This window comes from Balaenoptera acutorostrata, chromosome 7 (genome assembly GCF_949987535.1).
Source record: "Balaenoptera acutorostrata chromosome 7, mBalAcu1.1, whole genome shotgun sequence".
Lineage (NCBI taxonomy): Eukaryota > Metazoa > Chordata > Mammalia > Artiodactyla > Balaenopteridae > Balaenoptera > Balaenoptera acutorostrata.
Window position 1 is genome coordinate 11240208 of NC_080070.1, and position 26564 is coordinate 11266771.

Consider the following 26564-nt stretch of genomic DNA (forward strand, 5'->3'; position numbering starts at 1 on the left):
GTTGGGTCTTCAGAGAGAAATCTAGTGAATATAAACTTCTATAGTTTTTTTTTTTTGTAATACAAAGTGCTGAATTATAACAATTGGCAATCTAGATGGAGGTCACAGAGGCGTTATCTTATTCTTTGTTCTTTGATGTATTTTAAATTGTTCTCAATTTCTTTTTTATGCATTCAAGGGATCTCTGGGTCTATATTCAATTTTTTGAAAGTAAAAATTGAGGATTAAATATGCCAGGGATATTTTTCTTTATTGGTACACACTTCATATGAATTATTTCAATCCTTTGCTGAAAAAAGGATGCACAGGTGGAGAAATATCCTTTTGATGTATACAAGTACAAAAAAGCATTTTATAACTTTGTTCTACATTTCAGGCTAGAATTTTAATCCAGATCCCTACAGGGAAATACCTAATAAACTCAGTGCCCCATTGGACCTTTTGTACCCTTGTGAGTTAAGATAAAAAAGTATTTTTAAAATCTAGAATAGCCTAAGCCTTTCAAAGATGTGTCAGCTTTGGTGTATTTCCGTTGAGGTCAACAATCACTTACGGAATTCCTGTTTGTGGCTTTTGAGGCTTGGGGGTAACTAGGAGATTGTGAGTAATATTAAGGGGAAGGAGGAAATGACTGCTTTAGACTTTTCAGGATACGGAAGCAGCTGGGAAATGTCCAATTGAATAAATAAACATTCACTGTCATAGGGGGAAAGAACAATCGATGTTTTTTTAATTAAGTTATTAATTTATTGCCTCTCAGCTCCAAATCCATGCTTCACCATCTGCTCTGTGATAATGAAGCTGAGCCTTTTAAGCATTTCTCCTTTGTAGTGAGTGGGATGTTAAGCTGTGTCAGCAGAGGGCATGGGAGAGACATTTCTGGATGAAGGGGCTTCTCTTCCTGATTCCAGCATCTTCCCACACCCTTGCAGGTGGCTTCATAGTGAATCCCAAGGCCAGCACCTCCCTGTGAATGGTGTCCTCCCCTCCTCCACACTTCAGAGGGAGGATTTCCCACCATCGAGCCCTTTCCAGTGTTGTCTGCTTCCTAGATCTGGTCTTGCTCTATTCTTTACCGCACCACCTCCACCCACTGTTACTCTAACCCCTGTTACTAATTTTCTCACATTCAGATTACTTTCACATATTACTTTCTCTGTTTGAATTACTGCATGGTATCTCCTGATGGGACCCTGATGGATACAGAAGGCAAACTGTGTTTCCTCCAGTATGCTAAGATCAATACAAATGACTTTGATATTTAAAAGATCTCTTCAACCCTGTTCTTCGTTTTCTTTTAGTAAGACATGAAGCTAGTTCTGTGAATGGTTCAGTAGACATGAACATCTCTGTGGCTCTTACCGTGTATTTTATTGCGTTGGAAAAGCGTGTGCATTACTGTTCCTGAGGAAGTTGATATTTGAGGTTCTTACACTTTAAGCTCATGTTGTTTCATCGTTTATACTTCACTTTGCTTTACTGGGTCAACTCATATGCACAGTGGAGGATTTCTGGTGTAACAAAAATAACGTGGACTCTATTACCAAGTGAATCCAGGTTCTAATTCTGGCTTCACTGTTACAATAATTCTAGTTCTAACTCCATAACACACAAGTGAAAAATCTTATTTTCTAAATTAAGGTTCACACTCTGAAGCCCACAAGAAAATTTATGTAACTTGGGGCAAATAACTATGTGACTTTGAGCTCATTTCCTTGTCTGTAAATAGGAAATAAAATACAAGCCTTTGAGTTGTTGTAAGGTTAATTATGTGCTAGTAAAGCACCAATAGCAATGTGTAAATGATCCCATTTGTCTGCGTCCTTGACAGTATGTGATATAAAATCACCATATTTTATTTCAGCCATTTTAATAAAGATGTAGTGTTATCTTGTGGTTTTGAGTTTCTCTGATAACTAATGATGTTTAACACTTTTTCTTGTGCTTATTTGTCATCTCTATAGCCTCTGTTTTCCTTTTAAAAATTTCCTGAAAATAACATTTCTTGGAATTTTCTTACAAGTTTCTGGGGGGAAAAAAAAACAGGAAAAAAAATGACCTGTTTCAGGTTTTTCTTTTGGTTTTTTGCCATAGCAATTGCATCTGAGCTTTCAAATCAGGGTTTCTTTGCCAGAAATTATGTCACATATTCAGAGTTACCCCAGGTCCTTTCTAATATTTTGGTTTCATGTTTCCTTTGATTTAGGAATAACCAAAACAAACAAACAAACAAACAAACAAGGAAACCCAAACTCAAGCCCAAACAATAAAACTGCTCTGAACAATACTTACTAACATCACATCTAACCTATAAACTGTATTTCGTGTTTTAAGTCTTTATTAAACTTTTTTGATAATGCCTTTAATTTTTCACTACCATTAGTATAAAATATTTCCACTATACAGAGACCCCTTGAGGCAAATCCAATGTGGAGAAAAGTGGGAGAAGAGCTATTGAAACTTTACATGTCTCATTGTAAGGAGAATGGCAGGCCCATAGGGTTATAATATAAATGGGACAGTAAAATGTGAAAGATGATAGAGGGCCAAGAATAGCCAGAAATATTTTATGGAATGTGGCCAAGCATTGGACAAAACTACAGTAGAGGGAATAGTAAAGAGTTGTAAACAGTACCAGTGTTTGTCAGTCGCTCAGGACAGGAAACTGAGGGTCATCTCTGATTCCTTTTGCGCCATCCTCCACATCCAAGTCTCTCAGACGATTCAGTCACTTTCAACTCCCAATGTATGTTGAAGTTACATCCAAGTTTCTCTGCCTTAAGTGCTGCAACTCTAGTCTAAGCCACCTTTTCCCCTGGTCACTGCAGGTCTCCTAACTAATGTCATTAATTACACTCTTGTCTCCCTCTAATCTGTTCTCAATGTGTAAAAGGAAGAAAGTTCTTTAACACAGAGGTCAGAATAGAACACTCTGAAACTTAAAACCCGTCATGGCTTCATTTTATACTTGAGCTCGGTTCTGTACCACGGCCTGCTTAATATGGTTCTTGACGGCCTCTCAGTTTTATCTCTTAAAGCTATTCCCTTATCTGACTCAACTGCAAAGCAACTGTCTTTCTTTTAATTATTTAAAAAAAGAGCTTTTTCATGCCCTGATAAGTCATGTTTTGAAGAGTAAGGTTAATTCACCTCTAAGAATGTCCCCAGATAAAACTTACAAACTAAGAAATGTAGTAAGACATTTATTCATCCCCTTGAAGCTCTTTAAGTGTGCTTTGTTCCACCTGGTTATAACTCTTGGCCTAAAGAAGCCCTAGTATGAATTGTTGGGTAATTATCTCTTGCTTTTAACAGGAACCCAATGATTCTTCTTCTTTTCATCTATTTCTAGAAATATTATCTCTAATTCCTCTCCCCTTATTCTTACTAATAGCTGTCAAACAGTCCTCCCCCAAAACTTTTTTTTTCCTAACCAGGAAGAAGAATTAGCTTGACTCTGCTAAGTTAGAAAAGGAGTGTAGTTAATTATAAAATTATAATATGTGAAATTCTTACATTAGTTGGTAGTAAAAATATGTAATTTTTTCTGTTTCTAGTTTTTCTGTATTAAGGCCCAGTTGCTGAAATTATCCTATCATTACTATTTAGATTTAATGATTATTGTTTAAAAGAATAGGTTTGTTTGCTAGAAACTCTCAGTAAATTGTGTTAAAATATTTTGTCAAAGGTACTTGGAAAGGTACAGATATGATCCGATTAGGTATTTTTTTCTTCTATCTCTACAAAATAAGATAAATGTATCACTTGTGTAACAAATATCTGATTTTAACACATTTTCACTATTGATAGATGCAAAAATAAATCTCTCAATTGAAATATGTCTTGCCTATAAGTTCTGAGATCTGATACCACTGATCCATAAAAACAAAAAAAAAAAGGAGAGGTGAAGGAATTCTGGTGCTGAATGAGCAGGCAGAGGAGGTAAATTGGTTCCATGGCTTCTGCCTTCTTCCATTACGTAACACATTTGCATCAACAAAGTGAGTTTTGTTTAAAAGCTCTTACTTTTGCCAAGCGAACCAGCCACCGTCATTGCTCTTTTCTTCTATTCCAGCTCTTCTTGGTAGTTCTGGGCATTTAATTATTTTTGCTCATTCATAGAAATCTGCCACATCTCATTATTTTGTCACTGCCGCTTTACCAATGTTTGTACATTATGAAATGAATTGAGCTAATAATAGAAGTTGTCATTTTTCCTGTTCCCTGTCTATGGTGGTATCTGTAATGGTGGTTTCTCATCTGTCATGGCAGATGATGTGAGCTATCAGCACACAGTCGGAAAGACCTGACTTTGACTGTTGTCACTGGTGGCAATAATTTAGTTATAGAGTCTCAAATGAGTAGGAGGCACAAATAAAGAGGGTGTGGGATCATGCTGGAAGATTACGTGGAATATCATAGATATTAGTACATGTACGGATGGTAGGAGAGATCTTATTGAGAATTCAAAAAGTCTAAGAGAGAGGATAAGATGGTAGGTTTGCATCTGGGATAGATTGAAGGCAATTTATTTATTTATTTATTTAGTTATACACATTTATTGGAGTATAATTGCTTCACAATGCTGTGTTAGTTTCTGTTGTACAACAGAGTGAATCAGCCATATGCATACATATATCCCCATACCCACTCCCTCTTGAGCCTCCCTCCCATCCTCCCTACTATCCCACCCCTCTAAGTCGTCGTAAAGCACCGAGCTGATCTCCCTGTGCTATGCTGCTGCTTCTCACTAGCTATCGATTTTACATTTGGTAGTGTATATATGTCAATGCTCCTCTCACTTTGCCCCAGCGTCCCCTTCCCCCTGACCTCCATGTCCTCAAGTCCGTTCTCTATGTCTGCATCTTTATTCCTGCCCTGCCACTAGGTTCGTCAGTACCATTTTTTTTAGATTCCATATATATGTGTTAGCATACAGTATTTGTTTTTCTCTTTCTGACTTACTTCACTCTGTACAACAGACTCTAGGTCCATCCACCTCACTACAAATAACTCAATTTTGTTTCTTTTAAGGCTGAGTAATATTCCGTTGTATATACGTATATAAGAAGACACATCTTCTTTAACCATTCATCTGTCGATGGACACTTAGGTTGCTTCCATGTCCTGGCTATTGTAAATAGTGCTGCAGTGAACATTGTGGTACATGTCTCTTTTTGAATTATGGTTTTCTCAGGGTATATGCCCAGTAGTGGGATTGCTGGGTCATATGGTAGTTCTGTTTTTAGTTTTTTAAGGAACCTCCATACTGTTCTCCATAGTGGCTGTATCAATTTACATTCCCACCAACAGTGCAGGAGAGTTCCCTTTTGTCCACACCCTCTCCAGCATTTACTGTTTGTAGATTTTTTGTTGATGGCCATTCTGATCGGTGTGAGGTGATACCTCATTGAAGTTTTGATTTGCATTTCTGTAATGATTAGTGATGTTGAGCATCTTTTCATGCGCCTCTGGTATGGCCTGTATGTCTTGGCCATCTGTATGTCCTCTTTGGTGAAATGTCTATTTAGGTCTTCCACCCATTTTTTGACTGGGTTGTTTGTTTTTTTGATATTGAGCTACATGAGCTGTTTGTATATTTTGGAGATTAATCCTTTGTCTGTTGATTCGTTTGCAAGTATTTTCTCCCATTCTGAGGGTTGTTTTTTCATCTTGTTTATGATTTCCTTTGCTTTTCAAAAGCTTTGAAGTTTAATTAGGTCCCATTTGTTTATTTTTGTTTTAATTTTCATTACTCTAGGAGGTGGGTCAAAAAAGATCTTGCTGTGGTTTATGTCAAAGAGTGTTTTTCCTATATTTTCCTCTACGTTTTATAGTGTTTGGTCTTACATTAAGTCTTCAATCCATTTGGAGTTTATTTTTGTGTATGGTGTTAGGTAGTGGTCTATGGAAGGCAATTTAGCTGGGACATAAGTTGCTTTGTTAATTCACCTGACATTGGTAGCTAGGTAGAATGTAGTTTCTGGGTGATAGTCTTGCTTTTAAATTGGAATTTTCGAGAATAGCGATGAGCAGTCTACCTTGCAGCTGGATATGATGGGACTCTGGTCAGCCTGCTGAGGTGTAAGTGGTCCTCCGGTTTGGGCATTGGGAGTGATTTTTGCTGAGTAGGGGATATTTGCCATTTTCTGTGGATATTTTTGGTTGTCACAACTCGGGTATGACTGGCATCTAGTGAGTGGGTAAAGCCAAGGACACTGCTGAACATCCTACAATGTACTGGACGACCCCTTACAACAAAGGCCCAGATTGTGAATAGTAGCAAGGTTGAGCAACCCTGTATTATAACCAACACCAACAAAGGTCTATTATATGTTTCCTTATTCCCTGTGGATTGAGTAGGCGTATTTGCCATCTTGTCTCTAAAGAATGGCCAGCCTTTAGTAGAAATTTAATGATTGAGAATGCACTTAGCCTTTATTCCTAACAACTCACATTAGGACAAACTTGCATATGCTAGCTTAATTTACAAGACCCTGTTTTTCTGCGCTGCTTCCTTCTTTGTAGTTTTTACACATGATGAGCTTTACTCATCTTTAAGAAAAATTTCCCCATGCCACTTTAGGATAGACAGGCAGTTTGATGTTCGGTTGTTTTTAAGATTTCTTCGTAATGAAGTATTTGGTGTCACTAAGTGTTAAGGCGGTACCTGATTGTAGACTTTATAAAGAGCATCAGAGATGACTAAATGTCACACTTTATCTCCATAGCACATAACTAGGAGAGGAGGAGGTAGAAGGTGGTAGAGAGAAAGGGTAATAGAATTTACACAGCGGCATATACCTAAAGGTAATAAAAATTTTTCGTTACATGGCGTGAACTAGCCCATTAGGGCTAGCATGGCACTGTGCATGTAGATGCTCAATATAAATACCATTTGCTTTTTATTTTAAATAAGGATAATTCTGTGTTACTGACTTAACTAAAATTTAAAGAGTATTCCACTCACAGTTTGTGGGATATTACAAATAATGTGAGATCTCTTAATAATTGCACATAAGTATACTGTAAATTAAACCTTTCATCTAAAACTCTGAAAGAGTTATCTAAACAGCAATTAATTATGCATCTTGGTACTCCTGTGAGCAAAGTAAATTGTTGCTCTCTCTTTCAGAGAGCACGTATTTCCATGAAAGGCTTTGAATGGAAGTTTTTCCCCATGAAATAACATCTCCATAGGGAAAGCATGCTAATCCGTCCGTTAACCATGTCTACGGACTGACTAATTTGGACCATAATCAAGGCTTTGCAGGTGAGAGTGTATACATAATAAGCCAACTACCTACAAAAATATATACCTCCTTTTAAGGCCTTGATGCAGTATAGACTTGAGGCATAATAAGGTAGTATTCTCCAACCAAGAGGAAGATTCTGTGTCTTTGAAGTAGAAATTAATATTTGGATTAGTTAAGGCTCCTTCAGCTTCAAATGACAGAGAACCCAACTCAAACTGGCCTGAGCCAAAGAAGGGAACTTGTTAGCGCATGTATAGGGCTGGCCAAAAAGTTCGTTTGGGTTTTTCCATAATGTCTTATGGAAAAACCTGAACAAACTTTTTGGCCAACCCAATAATTAAAAAGGCTAGTGCTAGGACTATGGGGACTCAAACGGTACTCTTGTCTCCTAGTTTTACCTTCCTGTATTGGCCCCATGCTCTGGGCTGATATGATAGCCCATCATAGATCCAAGCTTACAGTCTCTCAGGTGGCAGGACAGCAGAAAAGGGAACCTGGGAAGTCTCCCTAGGTTTCATTACCTTTGATTGGATCACATCTCTGTCTCTGAATCCGTCCCCCCAGGCAGGAGATGTAACAGCATGAACTGAGCCATGTGCCAAATCTGAATTTGGGTGTAGATTTAACGCCACTTACGGGCTGTGAGTGCAAGAGCAGCGTTCCCTTGAAGAAAATTAGTTATGCAAAAAATAAATCTTTGTCCTAACCCTGTCCTCTTCTGCAGGAGTACCACTGTAACCATTTCTTGTGCTTAAAATTGTGTAAATGTAAAAATCAATATCTTTATTACTGTATATATAGTTGATAGTATCTTAGATGTATTTTTCCCTTGTTTTTATCGTTGACCAATATATTTAACACTCCTCACTTGTGAAGGTCTCCAAGGAAGATCCTATAACTTCTCTTTTAAATCACAGAAATATCCTAAACAGACATTCTGTTTTTTATGAAGTATTTAAGAAATACTAAAAGTGAACACCTAAATGTGTTTAAGGATGATAGTTCTTTAAAGGAAACCTTCCATGAGTCCTTATATAAAGTATATTTCTTATTAGGCTTCATGATATGGTTGAGGTTTTAACACGGCAGAGACTACTTACAGGTCAGTGTTTTTAAGCAAGAGATATTTCTGGAAGAATTAATTGATTTAGACCTTCTTGGCTGCCGTAAGTATAAAATATGAAGTACGGCTTTATATTAGCATTGTCCCTAGTGATGAAAATTGGTTAAAAACACTTATCTTCACTGCGAAATGGATTAAAGACTTAAATGTAAGACCTGAAAGTGTAAAACTCCTAGAAGGAAACATAGGGGAAGAGCTTCTGGACACTGGTGTTGGCAATGATTGCATAGACATGACGTCAAAAAACAAACAAAGCAAAATTAGACAAATAGGGCCATATCAAACTAAAAAGCTTCTGTACAGCAGAGGAAACGGGCAAGAGTGAAAAGGCAATCTACAGGATGGGAGAAAATATTTGCCAGCCTTATATATAATAGGGGATTAATTTCCAAAAATGTAAGTATCTCCAACAACTCAGTATCCAGAAAAAAAATCAAATAACCCAATTAAAAATTGGATAAGGAATTGAATAGACATTTCTTCAAAGAAGACCTGCAAATGGCCAACAGGTATATGAAAAGACGCTCAACGTTACTAATCATTAGGGAAATGCAAATCAAAACCATAATGAGAAACCTCTTCAAACCTCTTAGTTTGGCTATTATCAAAAAAAAAAAAAAAAGACAGACAGCAGGTATTCGTGAGGAGGTGGAGAAACTCAAACCTTACTTCGCTGTTGGTAGGAATGCAAAACAGTGCAGCCGCTGTGAGAAAGAGTATAAAAAGTTAAAATAGAACTACCATATGACTCAGCAATCCCACTTCTGGCTGTTTATTCAAAAGAATTGAAGTTAGATGCTTAAAGATATAACTGCACTTCCATGTTCACTGCAGCACTGTTCAAGATAGCCAAGATCTGGAAATAACCTAAATGTCCATTGATGGTTGAATGGAAACGTGGAATATACAGATAATGGAATATTATTCAGCCTTAAAAAGGAAGGAAATCTAGCAGTATGCAACAATATGGCAGAAACTGAAGGACATTATACAATATGGAAGAAGCCAGTCCCAGAAAAACAGATTATTTCATGATTCCCCTTATATGTGAAATTTAAAACAGTTAAACTCAGAGAAGCAGAGGATAGAACAGTGGTGGCCATGGGCTCGGGGCAGGGGCAGATGGGGAGTTATACTGTTCAACAGAAGTCAAGTTTCAGTTACGCAAGATGATTAAGTTCTAGAGATCTGCTGTACAATGTTGTGCCTGTACTTAATGACACTGTATTCACTTAAATTTTAACAGGGTAGATCTCATGTTACGTGTTCTTACTGCAATAAAAATAAAACAAAAGACAAACCACTTATCCTCTGTAACGCCTGATAGTGAACTTTCTGATATCCGAGTAGTTGTGTCTGTCCTCACATGTTTAATAAGTGATTATCACTTCTTAATAAAGAATGTGTACTTGTTGGTAGACTATTTCTGAGGCTAGTCCAGAAGGTACCCCCCGCCCTTTTTTTTTTTCCAGCCACACTAGCTCATATGGGTAGAAGAACAGAAGTTGGGAATTATGTGGTTTACTGTTGTTTCTAAGGCAGGGAGAGAATCCTGGCTTAAACCAGTAATAGCGATAGACTAGATTGATTTCAGGTACACAAAGACTAAGTATATCTTTGGAGTACTAGGGAAGAAGGACCTGTGTTAGGAGTAAACAGGATCTGGCTAACTGGAGGTATTTAGCTGTCCAGGAATTCTGTAAGACATCTTCTACATAAGATTCTGGATCTTTGCTTTCCTCCAGATTAATGTAGGCACCTTCAACTCAATCCTGACCAAGTCTGTCAAATATTTGATTCCTTCTCCTAATAATGGGATTGGATCTGAAATTATTCTTGTTACCTTATCTGTATTTTCCTTTTTAGTTATTATTATTGGCTTTAAAATTGTAATTACAATATAATTCATATTTCTTGTAAAAATATTTTTAGCAGCACAGTGTTTAATGTAAGAGTGAAAAAGTGTCTTCCATGATCCCATGCCTATTCCTTATAAATAATCAAGGTTAAAGAGTTCATTGTGTGCAATACAGAGGTGGTCTTGGGCTTGGATTAGCAAACTAAGAAGACATGATAGGCTTTACCCAACACCATGTTTACTTAGCTTTAAGGAAGAGTTCAAGACAGGTAATAAATACTGATTGTTAACAAAAATAGTGAACGTCTAGTTACTTCCCAGGAGTGACTTTCAAACATTCTGGTCACTCCGTGTTTGGTGTGCTTCTGACCAGGGAAGACATTGATTCTTGGGTCTCTTGAGCTGCTATGCATTGCTGTAGTTATGAGCTTCCTCAGGGTGTGGGTCTAGTGTCCTTTCTCCAGTGTGGGTGCATCTTATCAATGCTGATCACTGATTACTTGGATAAGCATTCTTGACATAGTAACCTTGGTACAATTCTTAGTTTTATTGAATTAGGCATACTTCTGTATATTCTCTGAGTTGCTGTTGCAAGGAAGATTTGACCAAAAGTTAAAGTTTGAAATAACAATATATCTTACAAGAGATAACATGTAAATACATATAAGAGCTCCTTTTTTTTTTTTTTAATGGTTCCATACAAGGGCCTTGATATATTTTACCAGTATTCAAGTGATGACCATTTAAGTTTGCTAACAGCTTTTTCAGGATTACACATAATATCACAGTGACTATCCTTGTACATACGCCCTTGTGGATTTGGGCAAGTTTTATAGAGGCTACATAGCATTTCTGGATCAAAGGACATACACATTGAAATTTTTAGAAATCTGCCAAACCATCTCTCAAAATTATAATTTTATCAACAGCATGTAAGAGAATATGTTTCCCCATGCTACTTCCTTCTGGTTTTATCTTTGTTGTCCCTCTCCAGTTCCTGAAAAATTTTGTGAGCTTGGTAAAATATATATATAATACTCTATTTTGCATTGGAATCAGCACACTTGGGAATAGCTCAGTCATAGTACTAATAAGTGGCTGATCCAGATTGGAATCAAAATCCTTTATATCTAGTGTTCTTTCAGTTGACTGACACTGAAAAAATGTTTCTTTGATTTTACTTTATTTTTTCTTACATCTTAATACTTGGAACCAATATAATAGTCTACTTTTCAGAAAGTCAAATCATTTCTGTCCATCTTTATTCAACAGAAATTAATGAACTAACCAATTAACCTCTGATTGTGAGTGGAGCTCTTCATTATTTGTCAGTAACAGTAACTTATGCCAGGTTAAAAAAAATATTAGTTTAAGATGTATTTAGTATGCTTATTGGTAGTGCCAATATATAAAGTTGATGTAGAGATTTTAATGTATTTTAATCTTCAGCTGTTTATCAGCCTGATGCATAGTAAATAACTATTCAACCATTGAAACTGTAGTATTTGATAAATCTGCAAAAATTTTGCTGTATGAGCCAATGACATTTTTACATTAAAGATAACTCATGCAGTAACTTCTTTTCATTAAAGCTTGAGACAATTTAAATGATGATGGAGTGAATATATTTTTGAGGCTGATTCGTGATTTATCAAAAATATCTTATTTGAGAATGTCCTCTACTACTGATTTTTTTAGTTGGTCACTTTCATTAATAGTGATTTGTTTACTCAGCTTTCAGATTGCTACCAATGAATTCATGCCAACATTATGTAATACATGCTTGAAATTTTGTTTTCCAAATGCAGTTTTATTTAAGTACATGGAAAATATTTCATTAATAAGATTTAAAAGTGGTAGAGTATATCCTTTTTGTTAAGCTTTATTGACAACAAAACAAAATAGTTTTAGGGACAGACTGGAGCTTGTTTTTTCTTTCAGATGGATTGCACCCCAATCCCAGCTTCTAGGTAATGAAAGAGTGGTCCACAGATTTCATCACGGTTATTTTAACTCTTTTAGCCATTTAAAACAGGAATAGGTGTGGACAAATTTACTTCCTAAGACTTAGGTATTTCTCTTTTATTAAACTGCTCTAAAAATACCAATTTAAGTCTGGGTGTGAGAAATAACAGGCAGGAGAAAACAATTTTGGTATCAAAGTAACACTGATTTTAGCTGAACTAGAGTTAATAATACACAGTTTTATAGATTTGTCCACTGAAATTAATGTCTCCTGTCCCAGTCCTCCCATCGTGTTTCATTGCTTCTGTCATAGCCCTCATCAGCGTCTACAGTGCAATGTATATATGTGCTTCTCTTTCTCCTTTTTCCACAATAGTGTGAGTCTGGAGAACTAGTTCTTTCTGTTATTCATCTTTCTGTTCTGTTTAGGGCCTGCCACATAATAGGTATAAATGTTGAATTCAACTGATATTTGTAAAATAATATAGTGCGAAAACATGACAAGTCGTTCTATTTGATAATCCTTGGCCACTACTTCTAGATTTTCATTTTACTTCAGTGAATCAATTTTACATAAAAAGATCTTACATAAAAAGATACAATAGGCTTGTTAATTTTGTTTACAGAGAAATGTTTTATATACTCTGAGGGTAATTACTGATAGTTTACCATCTGTTTCTATTTATCAGTCTTTTCCATCTCCCTATTCATTTGTTCTACAGCATCTTTTGTATGTGAGATTATCTCTCCATTTAGCTTTTGATGTTTTTGAACTTTTAGTTTTTGGTATTTAGGAAATATGCAGAATATTTTGTGATCTTCTGCAGGTTATGTTTGTGGTATAATTTGAATTTGGGTCCCTTTCCTTAAAGGGAAATATGTGTTGTCGGTAATTGGTAAAATGAGATGTCCCTCTTAGATATCTTGTAAAAACTCTTATTTTTGTTTTGCACTTTTTAAGGACCTTAGGCTTTTCTTTTCTAGAAAAACAATGCTTTTTAGACTTTATTTTCATTCTAACAGGAATGGAGGAAGAGGACTAATGAATGCTTTAGTCTGTTGAATGCTTACTATGTTCCAGTATTGTGATAAGCACTATTATAATTATTAAATCATGAATTGCTTAATAACTCTGTCAAAGGTGATACTATTACCATTTACAGAAGAAGAAGCTGAAGCAAAAAAGGAATTTCTTTTTTTTTTCCCACTTGGCCTCTGTTTTATTTCTGATATAATATAGGACATAGAAAACTATTTTCCGTATATCATTGATTAGTGGAAAATTCTTTGGGACCTTTACTCATGCCAGTACGGTCAATTAGCTATCTTTTCCAATATTCCACCTGTTATTAAACACCTAGAAATTTGGAGGTAGATTTTATAAACACTCTTTTAAATGTGTAGCTAAATTTGCAAAAAGGGAAGGTGATTTCATAAGTGCAATAAAATGAAGAAGTAGCTCAAAAAAATACAGTTGTCTCTTGGTATCCGTGGGAGATTGGTTCCAGGAGCCCCTGAGATATCAAAATCCGCAGATGCTCAAGTCACTAATATAAAACGGTGCAATACAGGAATTCAGCCCCCTTCCACAGATTCAGTAGGGGACCAAATTTGAAACCTTTGGATATGGAGGGCTATAGTTTATTTCTTCTGAAACTGCTGGTGTCCAAGGTCTTTGCTGATTTTTATGACCTAATGATTGGTTTTAACAGCTATGTGGGGACAGAGGCAAGGGTTTGGTCTGTTCAGGGTGAGGAATTAGAACCTTAGACATCTCAGCATTCACTCTTATATCGCCCAGGATTAAAAAAAAAAAAGTTTGATTTGAAACTATTAAAGGATATATTTTTTTTAAATAAAGGGATGAATTGATGCTAAGATACTGACCATTTCTAGGAAACTTAGAAATTAGAGAAGTAACAATGACAAAAATAGTAGACCATGGACTAAGAAAATTTCAAGGAATGATTCACCAGCAGCATCAAATCCTAGGGTGATACTAGGGGAAAAGCACGGTAAGCCAAGAGATAAAAAGGCCCAGTTAGAGAGGCAGCTGGGGCTCTTTTGCCTTATCTGATTATCTTAGTGCTTCCCAAGTTTCAGTCAATTTTGTACCAACTTCTCAATTTTTACAGTCACATATATCTAGATTATTAGTTACTTCATATTTTAAAATAAACTTATGATGTTATGCTAATGATTTATTTTTAAAAGAAATCTTTCATATCACAGTAAAATATGGAAACCCTTAATACCTGCCATAAATAGAAATTTTCTATAAAAATTAGTAAAATAAGGGAGCAAGGGACTTGCCTGGTGGCGCAGTGGTTAAGAATCCACCTGCCATGCTGAGCCTGCGCGTCTGGAGCCTGTGCCCCGCAGCGGGAGGGGCCGCGATGGTGAGAGGCCCGCGCACCGCGATGAGGAGTGGCCCCCACTTGCCGTAACCAGAGAAAGCCCTCGCATGAACCGAAGACCCAACACAGCCAAAAATAAATAAATAAATAAATAAAATAAATAAAATAAATAAAGGGAAAATAATTTGATAAAAAAAAAAAAAAAAAAAAAAAAGAATCCACCTGCCAATGCAGGGGACATGGGTTTGATCCCTGGTCCGGGAAGATCCCACATGCCACAGAGCAACTAAGCCAGTGTGCCGCAACTACTGACCCTGCGCTCTAGAGCCCACAAGCCACAACTACTGAGTCCGTGTGCTGCAACTACTGAAGCCCGCGCACCTAGAGCCCATGCTCCACAACAAGAGAAGCCACCACAATAAGAAGCCCGCACACTGCAACTAGAGAAAGCCCGCGGGCAGCAATGAAGACCCAACGCAGCCAAAAATAAATAAATAAAATAAATAAGGGAGCAAAGTTATAAGCTATGTCCTGTTACCTGTTTTTGAGCCCGAGGCCTACCTTCTGTTATAAAGAAGGAAAAACAAGCTTTAAGAGTTACTGAAGACATCATATACAGTCTTCTCCTTTATTTAATAAGGGGAATTGGAAAAGATGGAAAAAGGAAATACATTTTGTCTTAGGTGATTCTGTCTCGCTTGTGTGTGTGATGTGTAGGATCGTTTTTAGTACCAGCAGTGTCCCTGGCTGAATGTGAAATGATCCAAGGAGGGGAGCATGAGTGTGTGTGTGTGTGTGTGTGTGTGTGTGTGTGTGTGTGTGTGTGTGTGTGTGTGTGTGTGTGTGTCTGAGTGCCTTTTAACGTTCATCCTTTGAAAGATACTGCTCTAAGCTTCCTATATTGAAATATTCTTTGTTTTTTTCTTTTTGCAGCTCTTTTAAGAGCCTGTGCTGATGGAGGTGCCAACCGCTTATATGACGTCACGGAAGGAGAGAGGGAAAGGTATGTTCTTTCAGCCAGTGTCTGTTATATCAGTTCTGCTCTTGAGCTTGTTTTTTTCTCTTCTTGGTAAATGGTGACTGTTCATTTTCCTTCAGATTCTTTTTACAGAAAACCACCTCAGGGAGAGACCTGCTTAACCATGTTGTATTATTTCTTTGCTTTGAATGGTATCTGCTAGTAGAAATAGGCCAATCTTATTCTTATTTAAAAACAAAAAAAAATTCTACTATTTCAAAGTCTCATTAAGTAGCATTATCAAATATCGATATTTGTGAGGACTTTGAACATTGACTAAAATAATGGTAATTTGAGTTTTTATTCAAACAGTTTAAAGGAATACAAACTGATCTCATATAAAAGATATATACTGCTGTAGAAGGTTCAAGATTTTTATATTAGCATTGAGTAAAACTCAGTATAATTTAACTTACTTCTGAGTTATGCACACATATATTTTTAAGAGATAAATAATTTATTTCTTAATGATTTGTTATCTGTGCTCTCTGGTTTTCCTGATCTTTGCATGGTGAGCTATTTTTAGATGTGAGAATACGTTTGGTGAAAGCACGGTTTAAATCTAGCTCATTGCCAGCATGTGTATAGTTCATCCTCTTGGCAAACACAAGAATTTATAGTCTAGATATAAGTAGACTAGCTATGAAATTTACTTCTACTTCTACCATATGTGTTATTAAATGTACTGAAATATTTATAGTTTGAGAAATCACCTCCTTGCTGCAAAAAATAAAAATATTTGATGCAGCATACTGTAGGTGTGAATTAAATACATGTATTTTGAAATGATGTAAAATACATCTTTATGGCATCAAAATTTTTACTTCACATTTTTCATATTGGAGCAGTTTATTTGAAAGCAGCTGATTGCCCATAGGAGGAAGGCATGAGATTGGGCATGTCTGGATGCATTATCAAAGAATATAGCCACAGTGACAGCTAGGAAGACAATTTAAATTCTTAACATTTTGTGCGTCTTTATTTTTAAACTTTATGGATTCCTCTGACTGTATTCTCCAAGACTTGACATGGACAGTGTGTGAAAAAATACTCAAGTATGTGTATAGAAGTGTCTGGGCCAGTTGCTTCAGAGGGGAGCATAATGGCCATGTGGGCAAGATATGAATTGGGGGCTGTTTGTTTCATGCCTATAGTCTGCTTACTGGCCAGCAACCTGGTACTGAGTGCTTTTTCTCTTTGTGGTGGGCGTAGCTCATGAACATAATTATATGAACCAGAGCTGCAAAAGGGTAGTAACACAGTACTTCCCAACTCTTCCTTGATCGTAAGAACCATCTAGAATGCCTATGAAAAAATAGATTTCTGTACTGATTAATTTTAGTGGATTGGGCTGGCCACTAGTAAGAAGTATAACATCCAACACGTTTACTCACACTTGAAAGCAATGTACGTCGCCAGATTTGGGAATGGGTGCCATTATTTTTGCCCACATTTCGAAATAATCATTTCTTATGTTTCTTAACACATTTATAAGTAATCTTACGGAAATCTTCCAAGAAGATTTATATGATTTATCTAGCATCCATTTGTCCATGTATGAAGATGTTTAAGAAGAAAATGTATTTGTTGTTGATTTTCGAGTTGTAATAACGTGTTTGCCGTGATGCATAGTCTGATGCTTAGGGACGTGGCTGGCTGGGGTGAAGACAGAGTCCCTAATAGGGAGATGAGTGAAGCTAACTGCTTCATGTGGGAATTAAAAGTCTTGGAATAAATCTCATTAAATCCAAACCCTACCCAGTTAAACTAACTGGACATAGGTGACTAAACATGGTTCCTATGAACTGTATTTTTAACAGAAAGGCTTTACAATGGAGATGGAAAAAATATTCATGAGTTTTGAAAAGCCAAGTTAGGGTTGTGGACCACTGCTTCGCTTGTTCTTACTATTTTATTTATTCAGTGTGCTAATCTACAATGTAATACCTTATAATTATGCAATAAAACACGAATATGTAGAGAATCATCTCCAGTTGAAGAAAAAGTGAGATCTTCACACATTAGGAACAGAAAGAAGGAAGGCTGATGTAGGCAGTAACAGAGGAGAGCAGGGTTTGCCGAGGGATAGCGCTGAAGCAAAACTCAGTGGTGACCTTACGTCTGATCCTGTACCGAATGCATTCAGTCTTCTACATCTTTCACAAATGTTTGTCTTTGTTTCTACTTTGAAAGTCACCTCTCTCCATTTACCAGGTGTTTTTTTTTTTTTTTAAATAAAGAAGCCCTTAATGTTTTTGTTTATTGTGAAAACAATTCATGATGATTTGAGTATATGCTAGTGAGCTGGGAGAAACAAAAAGAAAAAAATAAAAATTATCTGTTATTGGGACTTCTTTGGTGGTGCAGTGGTTAAGAATCCGCCTGCCAATGTAGGGGACACGGGTTCGATCCCTAGTCCAGGAAGATGCCACATGCTGTGGAGCAGCTAAACCCGTGCGCCACAACTACTGAGCCTGTGCTCTAGAGCCCGTGAGCCACAACTACTGAGGTTGCGTGCTGCAACTCCTGAAGCCCAAGCACCCTAGGGCCCATGCTCCGCAACAAGAGAAGCCACCTCAATGAGAAGCCCGCGCACTGAAATGAAGAGTAGCCCCTGCTTGCTGCAACTAGAGAAAGCCTGTGCGTAGCAACAAAGACCCAGTGCAGCCAAAAAAAAAAAGAAAATTATGTTATTTTTTCCTAAGTAGCAAAGAGTTGCATTGAGTTCTGCCATTTGGAGTTCAGAAAATATGACTAATTTTTCTTGCTCAAGTGAATGTAAGCTCAATGAATGTAAAGTCCCTTGTGCCTAGAAAATTGCCTGAGAATATTAGATACTCAAAAAATATTTGTTAATAAGTATTTGATTACAGTTACTCTGTTCTCTCTCACTGTAAGGTTTTGAGTGACTTTGATTGATGACCTGTGTATTTTCAATAACTAGATTACCTCTGCTCTGAGAGCTGATAGGTTCTGATTCGGGTGTGTGTTCAGTCTGTACATCAAACTGAGGCAGGGTGAAGACCCAGTCAAGGAGACATAGAATGGGTGCCGCCAATGATATTTGGATCCTAGCTGTGGTTGTGGACTTGAGATTAAAGAGGAAGACATTTTATGAAGACTCAGTCTTTGTACTGTACTCCTGTACCCTTAACTGACTGTCTTCCTAACCCCAGATGTCTGTTTTTGGAAATGTGGGGTAGTAAGTTTGGGTATCAGATGTGTGGACTAATACCCCCAATTCTGCAGCTCCAGCTGATACTGACTCAAGTCTCATGTTTATATTCTGGTAGTGGTCTGTGATGAAAAAGTCCATTGGTGGGCTCACAACATCTGCCTCCTGTCTTCTCCCAAGTAGGTAAAACCCGTTGGTCAGAACCAGGATGGAGAAGCCTGGCCCCATGATCAGAATAATCACAGGATACAGAGATGAGGGTGAAAAAATAGAAGAGAAGCAGGGTAAGATTTGCTAGGAAGATTTTATGGAGCAGATTTTTTTCTTGCTCATCACTGATAGGCGTTGGAGGTTTGTTTTGTTTTTCTAGCGATGATTTTATTGACACTGTATTAGATTAGAAAAGTGTGAACTGTCCACAGCAAAGAATATTGCACGATTGTTATTTGCATGTACTAGGTAAATAAAAGTGATGATGGGAGGGTTATGCACTCCCCCCCCGCCCCCAACCACCATTGCTCTCCTCCATCGCCCCAAGTTAGTTCTTTTTCTGCATCTTTAACAGATACTGTAAGAGAAGAGCAGTTGTTGCTCTAGTCAGTTTTTAACCAGGGTCCAGAAAGTTGTCAACTATGACAGTAATTACCAATGTTTTCCACCATAATGAATATTAAAAAACAGACAGAGAAGTGCACAAGTTATAATGATACAGCTCAATGAATTTTCACATAGGGGAGCACAGCAGTGTAAACAGTACTGAGATCAGTAAGTAGAGTATTATCCCGGCATTGCCGAAGCCTCCGTCCTGCTCCCTGTCATCACCCGCTCCCCGCAGAGGAAACTGCTGTCTGACCTAATTAATGTTACTTTGGGGCTTTATAAAATAGAATCATAATATATTGAATTTTGAGTGGATGGACATTTTTTGGGATAAAGACTCCATAGCTCTCTGAATCTGAAAAAAAGATGAAGAAACATTGCTGGAGGTTCTCACGGGAGAATTATAGTCACACTGATTATGGTAAGAGATGAAGGAAGTAATGGAGTCAAGTACAAGAGAATAAAGAATTGTACAGAAACAGTCACAAAATCGATGATACAACATAAGTAGTCTGACAATATGGGAGAAATCATTTATATTGATCATTTAAAAAAATAATGACTTTAAAGGTAGGTAAGCATTTTTAAACCCTGTTCTATTAGAATCTAGTTAAGGTAAACTGACTAAAAAAAAAGAGAAAGCTTTGGAATGAGATACAATCTCTCTAGAATAACCCAATGGCAGGAATAAGAATGTAGCATTTAACTTGTGATTCGTTCATTCATTCATTCATTCAAGCATTCATTGAATTCCTTTTGCAGTTAGATATTTTGATGGTTACTGTGAATATATAAATAAATAAAATATAGTTCCTGCCCCCAAGAAACTTACAGTATAATAGAAGTAAAGAGGAAATTAGCATTCAGTGTGGTAGATTATAAAGCACATAATGCGAAAAGCTCTAGTTCTGTGTGATGGGTTCTATGACAAAGGAAAGCATGGGTGTGGACCATTAAACTAGAATGGGGGTGTTAGAAAATATTCTGAGGATCCTAATGGAGTGTAAAAGGTTAGTTAGGGCCCCAGCGTGTGGTGTGTGTTTGTGTGTTTGTGTGTGTGTGTGTGTGTGTGAGAGAGGTTACTGGGGAGAGGTGGAGCATTTCTCCTTTGTCTCCTGGATAAAATCTAAACTCATTTCCGTGAGAATCAGGGTGTGGCTTTTGCTGATGTTGTCAGCCGTGCCTTGTCTTCTCCCAAGTCCTTTCTCCTCACTGCCTGTGCCCAGGGCCCTTTCTCAGGCTGATCTTCAGCTTGTTCACATTGGTACCACCCATAATCCATTCTGATTGTCTGGCAGTCCATTCTGATTGGTCAGAGCTTATAGATCCTTTGCTGTACTGATGTTCAGATGGTTTTAGTAGCATATGCTAGTGTTGTTTTGTTTTGTTTTGTGTTTTGTAGTAAAACTATCCATGCAGCTGTGCTCAATGAAATGCTGTCTGCCCCATGAGGGCTTCCTCTCCTTCCAGCCCGATGGGACTTGGACGTCTCTTACATCTTGTAATACTTTTAAATGTACAATGTTATATTCACATTTTACCTTGATTTAGAGCTGTAAGGACGTATATCTTTTACTAGGTCGTAAATTTCTAGTGCTCTATTGTCCTTTAACTTTGCATAATACTTTGTAATTATTTACCTTCTCATTTTATCTTGTGATTTAGCTATGTGTAGATGTATCTTATCTCCCTCATTAGGTGGTGAACTCCTGGAAGGCAGTGATCATAATTAATCTTCTTTATGTGCCTTATAATATCCAGTACACTAATGAGCACCCAAGAATTTATTGAATTAATGATTTTTCTTTGATATCTTGGCAGAAATGTCACAAAGACGAAACTTTTCTTTTTTACAGCCAGGGTTTCTAAGATACAGTATCAGGTACTAGAAGTATCTTGATACTAGAGAAGAAACTTCAGGGATATATATAAATATAAATATATATTTTAATATTATTAGCATGTATAAATCATAAATGTCTTGTATCTAAAAAGATTATCCATTTTTTGTCTGAAATCATGAATAGTAATATGTCCCACTTATTTCCAGAATGTCTTATATTACACTGTATTCTTTTTTTATGTAATATTTTATTTTTTTAATTATTTTTTTAACATCTTTATTGAAGTATAATTGCTTTACATTGTTGTGTTAGTTTCTGCTGTATAACAAAGTGAATCAGCTCTATGTGTATATATATCCCCATATCCCTTCCCTATTGTGTCTCCCTCCCACCCTCCCTATCCCACCCCTCCAGGTGGTCACAAAGCACCGAGCTGTATCTCCCTGTGCTATGCGGCTGCTTCCCACTAGCTATCTATTTTACATTGTACATTGTTTTACATTATTTGTACATTGTATTCTAATTCCTACTTAAATGACTCTTTTATCGTGAAACTAAGGTCCTTGCCTTTGAATTTATTGGCATTTTGATGCTAAATGTGAGAGGTTTTCTTTTTAAATTGTGATTCTGTGGGACTTTGAGAATCTGAAACTCACAGCATAATAGTCTGAGAAATAGATATGAATTTTGGTGTCATTAATGTGTAGGAATTTGAAATGGGGGGAGTGTTGTTTTTAGATTAGTTTTCTCACAGTAATTGATGAATATAGCATCCTGACTGGGAAGTCCTAAAGAAGATTATTTTTATATAAACAATGTTCTATTTGAGCTTAGTTGGTTAGGAGTTGGTCTTCTCTTTCATTTAAAAGATTAGCACCCAACAAAAATTCCCTGAATTCATACAAATGACCAATCAATGAAACATGGATTAATAAGGGGTAGGATGAGGATGACCTGGGTGCTTAAATAGAAAAGCAAGATTCATTCTTGATTTCTTATGCCTCTCCATTAATTTTCTCACAGTTAAGATTTCGGACTTTCTAGCTTTATATAGTCTTGCAACTTTCTCATCACAGATTAGTACTGTTACCAAACCAAACTTGGGTCCACTTGCCCGCCACACAGCAAAGCCAAACCGCTGACACAGGGTTGTGGTGAATGAAAGTACAGCGTTTATTCAGGGTGCCAAGCAAGGAGAATGGATAGCTCGTGCTAAAAAGACTTGAACTCCCTGATGGCTTTCAGGGAAGGGTTTTTAAAGTCGACCCTTGGGGTGAGGGCTACACCAGCATGCCTTTCTTCTGATTGGTTGGTGGTGAGGTAATAGGATGATGTTTCAGGAATCTTAATCATCAACCTTCTGGTTCCAACCAACCTGGGGTCCAGTGCTTGTGGTCAGCAAGTAGTCACCATCCTCCACCTGGGTTGGCAGAAGTCTTATTTCCTGTAGAACAACGCAAAGATTTGCATCAGGTTGTTATGGATATCCCTTGAGGAGGAACTAGGACTCTGTGCTATGCCTACACTATTGTTTCTTGACTGCTTTTCCTTTGTTTCTGCATTCCCTCACTTCGCTAATTAGTTACCACTTTGGAACTCAGGGAAGGCCTCGGAGACTACAGCCCTTTTCTACAAACAAGAAATGGGGGACACAGAGGGGCTTTTGTACCTGGGAGAGCCCTGCAGGGTCCTTGCTCAGTTTCAGTCCCCACTTTTCTTTGATACTCATCAATCCTGAGGGGAACCGGGGTGGGACAAGAAAAGGAATCAGGTTTTGGATAGAGAGGCTAATCATAAACTGAGCAGAGAAACTGGGTTTTAGGGGGACTCGGTTTTAGTACCACTTTTCAGAGTAACCGAGTGGGAATAAAGGATGACTATTGTAACTCTCTTTCTAAAGCTAACTGTGCCCCAGCTAAACCACTTTCAAAGTATAATTTAAATAACTGAATCAAGTGGGAGACTAGCTCTTCTTACAAATTAGCTTCTAAAGCCTTTATCAATATAATTAAACCAGGCATCTGGAAGCAAGTTATCTGATACACCCATGAAGGAATCAATGACTTGTCTGTCTACATATGAGTAACTTTAACGATTTGTGCTCTCAGTCCCTTTCTTTGCAGGCAGGTAGCCATGGCATCTAGAATGGGAATTGTGTAGTGAGAGTGTGCATGGACTTATTAGTTAGGTCAGCATTCAGAATCCAATTCTGTGACTTCATTACTGTGAGATGTTTTGCAAGTAATTTCACCTCCTTGGGCTGTAGTTTCTTGAAAACTGACATTTGAGGGAGAGATCTAGCTTCTGGATTATTCAGAGAATTCTTTTTTAAAAAAATTTTTTTAAATTTTATTTTTTCATACAGCAGGTTCTTATTAATCATCAGTTTTATACACATCAGTGTATTCATGTCAATCTCAATCGCCCAATTCACCACCACACCACCATCCCCACCCCCCCCGTGGCTTTCCCCCCTTGGTGTCCGTACGTTTGTTCTCTACATCTGTGGCTCAACTTCTGCCCTGCAAACCAGTTCATCTGTACCATTTTTCTAGGTTCCACATACATGCGTTAATATACGATATTTGTTTTTCTCTTTCTGACTTACTTCACCCTGTATGACAGTCTCTAGATCCATCCACGTCTCAACAAATGACCCAGTTTTGTTCCTTTTTATGGCTAATATTCCATTGTATATATGTACCACAACTTCTTTATCCATTCATCTGTTGATGGGCATTTAGTTTGCTTCCATTAACTGGCTATTATTGTAAATAGTGCTGCAATGAACATTGGGGTGCATGTGTCTTCTTTTTTTTTTTTTTTTTTTTTTTTTTTTTTTTTTTTTTTTTACACACACACACACTGTATTTTATTTTTATAAGAGATAGATAGACTGACACCAAGCATTGTACATGGATGACCACAACAAAAGCAACAATGATTGCAATTACCAAACATGAAACACACTTATACTATGTCATAACATTGACATTCAGTCCAGTAATCCTCCACTGTAACAGCTCCTTTACTTTGCAGTGAAAATTGATTTGTATATTCTTTTCCTCTGAGTCCTTGTGGGATTTTTTTTTTTTTTTAATTCAGACAGAAAGTCACAAAAATTATACTCATCCTCATCAGTTCACTCAGTCCCATGTAATTAATTTCTTTTTTTTCATCTTGATCTTTTGTTAGCACTTTTATGAGTTCATCAGTTTTTCATTAGAGTTCTGAAAATGCTTATTCATTCAGTTCAGCAGTACAGTCAGTTACCAGAAACCTGTACTTGTCAGAGTCTTTTCCATGAATTTCTTGAAGATGAAACTCTTTTATAGGAACATATTTGCAAAATCATCAGAGTACACCCAGAACTGTCTGTAAATGACAAAAGACTTAAAAATGACCATGGTTAAAGATTTGATGAAAGTTCATAATAATGCAGTTGACAAGAAAATTAGTTATTTCTGAGATATACATTTTAAAGTAATAACTAGGATTATTACTTATAACATTATACCAGAACATATAAGATTTTTAGACGTTTCCTGTAATGTCTGAAACATTTATATTAACATATTTCCATACAAATACAAATATAAGATTTTTAGAAATTTCATGTAATGTCTGAAACATTTATATTAACATATTTCCATACATATTTCCATACAAATACAAATATAAGATTTTTAGAAATTTCATGTAATGTCTGAAACATTTATATTAACATATCTCCATACATATTTCCATACAAATACAAATATAAGATTTTTAGAAATTTCATGTAATGTCTGAAACATTTATATTAACATATTTCCATACATATTTCCATACAAATACAAATATAAGATTTTTAGAAATTTCATGTAATGTCTGAAACATTTATATTAACATATTTCCATACATATTTCCATACAAATACAAATATAAGATTTTTAGAAATTTCATGTACTGTCTGAAACATTTATATTAACATATTTCCATACATATTTCCATACAAATACAAATATAAGATTTTTAGAAATTTCATGTAATGTCTGAAACATTTATATTAACATATTTCCATACAAATAACCCAATGAAAGTTTAGTATTAGTTGTTTTGTTTGTTTTTTTATACTGCAGGTTCTTATTAGGCATCAGTTTTATACACATCAGTGTATACATGTCAATCCCAATCGCCCAATTCAGCACATCACCATCCCCACCTCATCGCAGTTTTCCCCCCTTGGTGTCCATATGTCCATTCTCTACATCTGTGTCTCAACTTCTGCCCTGCAAACTGGCTCATCTGTACCATTTTTCTACGTTCCACATACATGCATTAACATACGATATTTGTTTTTCTCTTTCTGACTTACTTCACTCTGTATGACAGTCTCTAGATCCATCCACTTCTCAACAAATGACTCAATTTCGTTCCTTTTTATGGCTGAATAATATTCCATCATATATATGTACCACAACTTCTTTATCCATTCGTCTGTTGATGGGCATTTAGGTTGCTTCCATGACCTGGCTATTGTAAATAGTGCTGCAATGAACATTCGGGTGCATGTGTTTTTTTGAATTACGGTTTTCTCTGGGTATATGCCCAGTAGTGGGATTGCTGGGTCATATGGTAATTCTATTTTTAGTTTTTTAAGGAACCTCCATATTGTTCTCCATAGTGGCTGTATCAATTTACATTCCCACCAACAGTGCAAGAGGGTTCCCTTTTCTCCACACCCTCTCCAGCATTTGTTGTTTGTAGATTTTCTGATGATGCCCATTCTAACAGGAGTGAGGTGATACCTCATTGTAGTTTTGATTTGCATTTCTCTAATTAGTGATGTTGAGCATCTTTTCATGTGCTTCGTGGCCGTCTGTATGTCTTCTTTGGAGAAATGTCTATTTAGGTCTTCTGCCCATTTTTGGATTGGGGTGTTTGTTTCTTTGATATTGAGCTGAATGAGCTGTTTATATATTTTGGAGATTAATCCTTTGTCCGTTGATTCATTTGCAAATATTTTCTCCCATTCTGAGGGTTGTCTTTTCGTCTTGTTTATGGTTTCCTTTGCTGTGCAAAAGCTTTGAAGTTTCATTAGGTCCCACTTGTTTATTTTTGTTTTTATTTCCATTACTCTAGGAGGTGGATCGAAAAAGATCTTGCTGTGATTTATGTCAAAGAGTGTTCTTCCTATGTTTTCCTCTAAGAGTTTTATAGTGTCCAGTCTTATATTTAGGTCTCTAATCCATTTTGAGTTTATTTTTGTGTATGGTGTTAGGGAGTATTCTAATTTCATTCTTTTACATGTGGCTGTCCAGTTTTCCCAGCACCACTTATTGAAGAGACTGTCTTTTCTCCATTGTATATCTTTGCCTCCTTTGTC

General features: G+C 36.7%; 1 protein-coding gene across 1 annotated transcript in view; it reads left to right on the forward strand.

The window, feature by feature from the left end:
* The window catches only part of TPK1 (thiamin pyrophosphokinase 1), a 363387-nt gene that overhangs the window by 116710 nt on the left and 220113 nt on the right, over positions 1 to 26564 (forward strand). The window contains exon 4 of the mRNA XM_057550558.1: positions 15493 to 15562. Coding sequence (XP_057406541.1) covers positions 15493 to 15562 — 70 coding nt within the window. The remainder of the gene's footprint in view (positions 1 to 15492; positions 15563 to 26564) is intronic.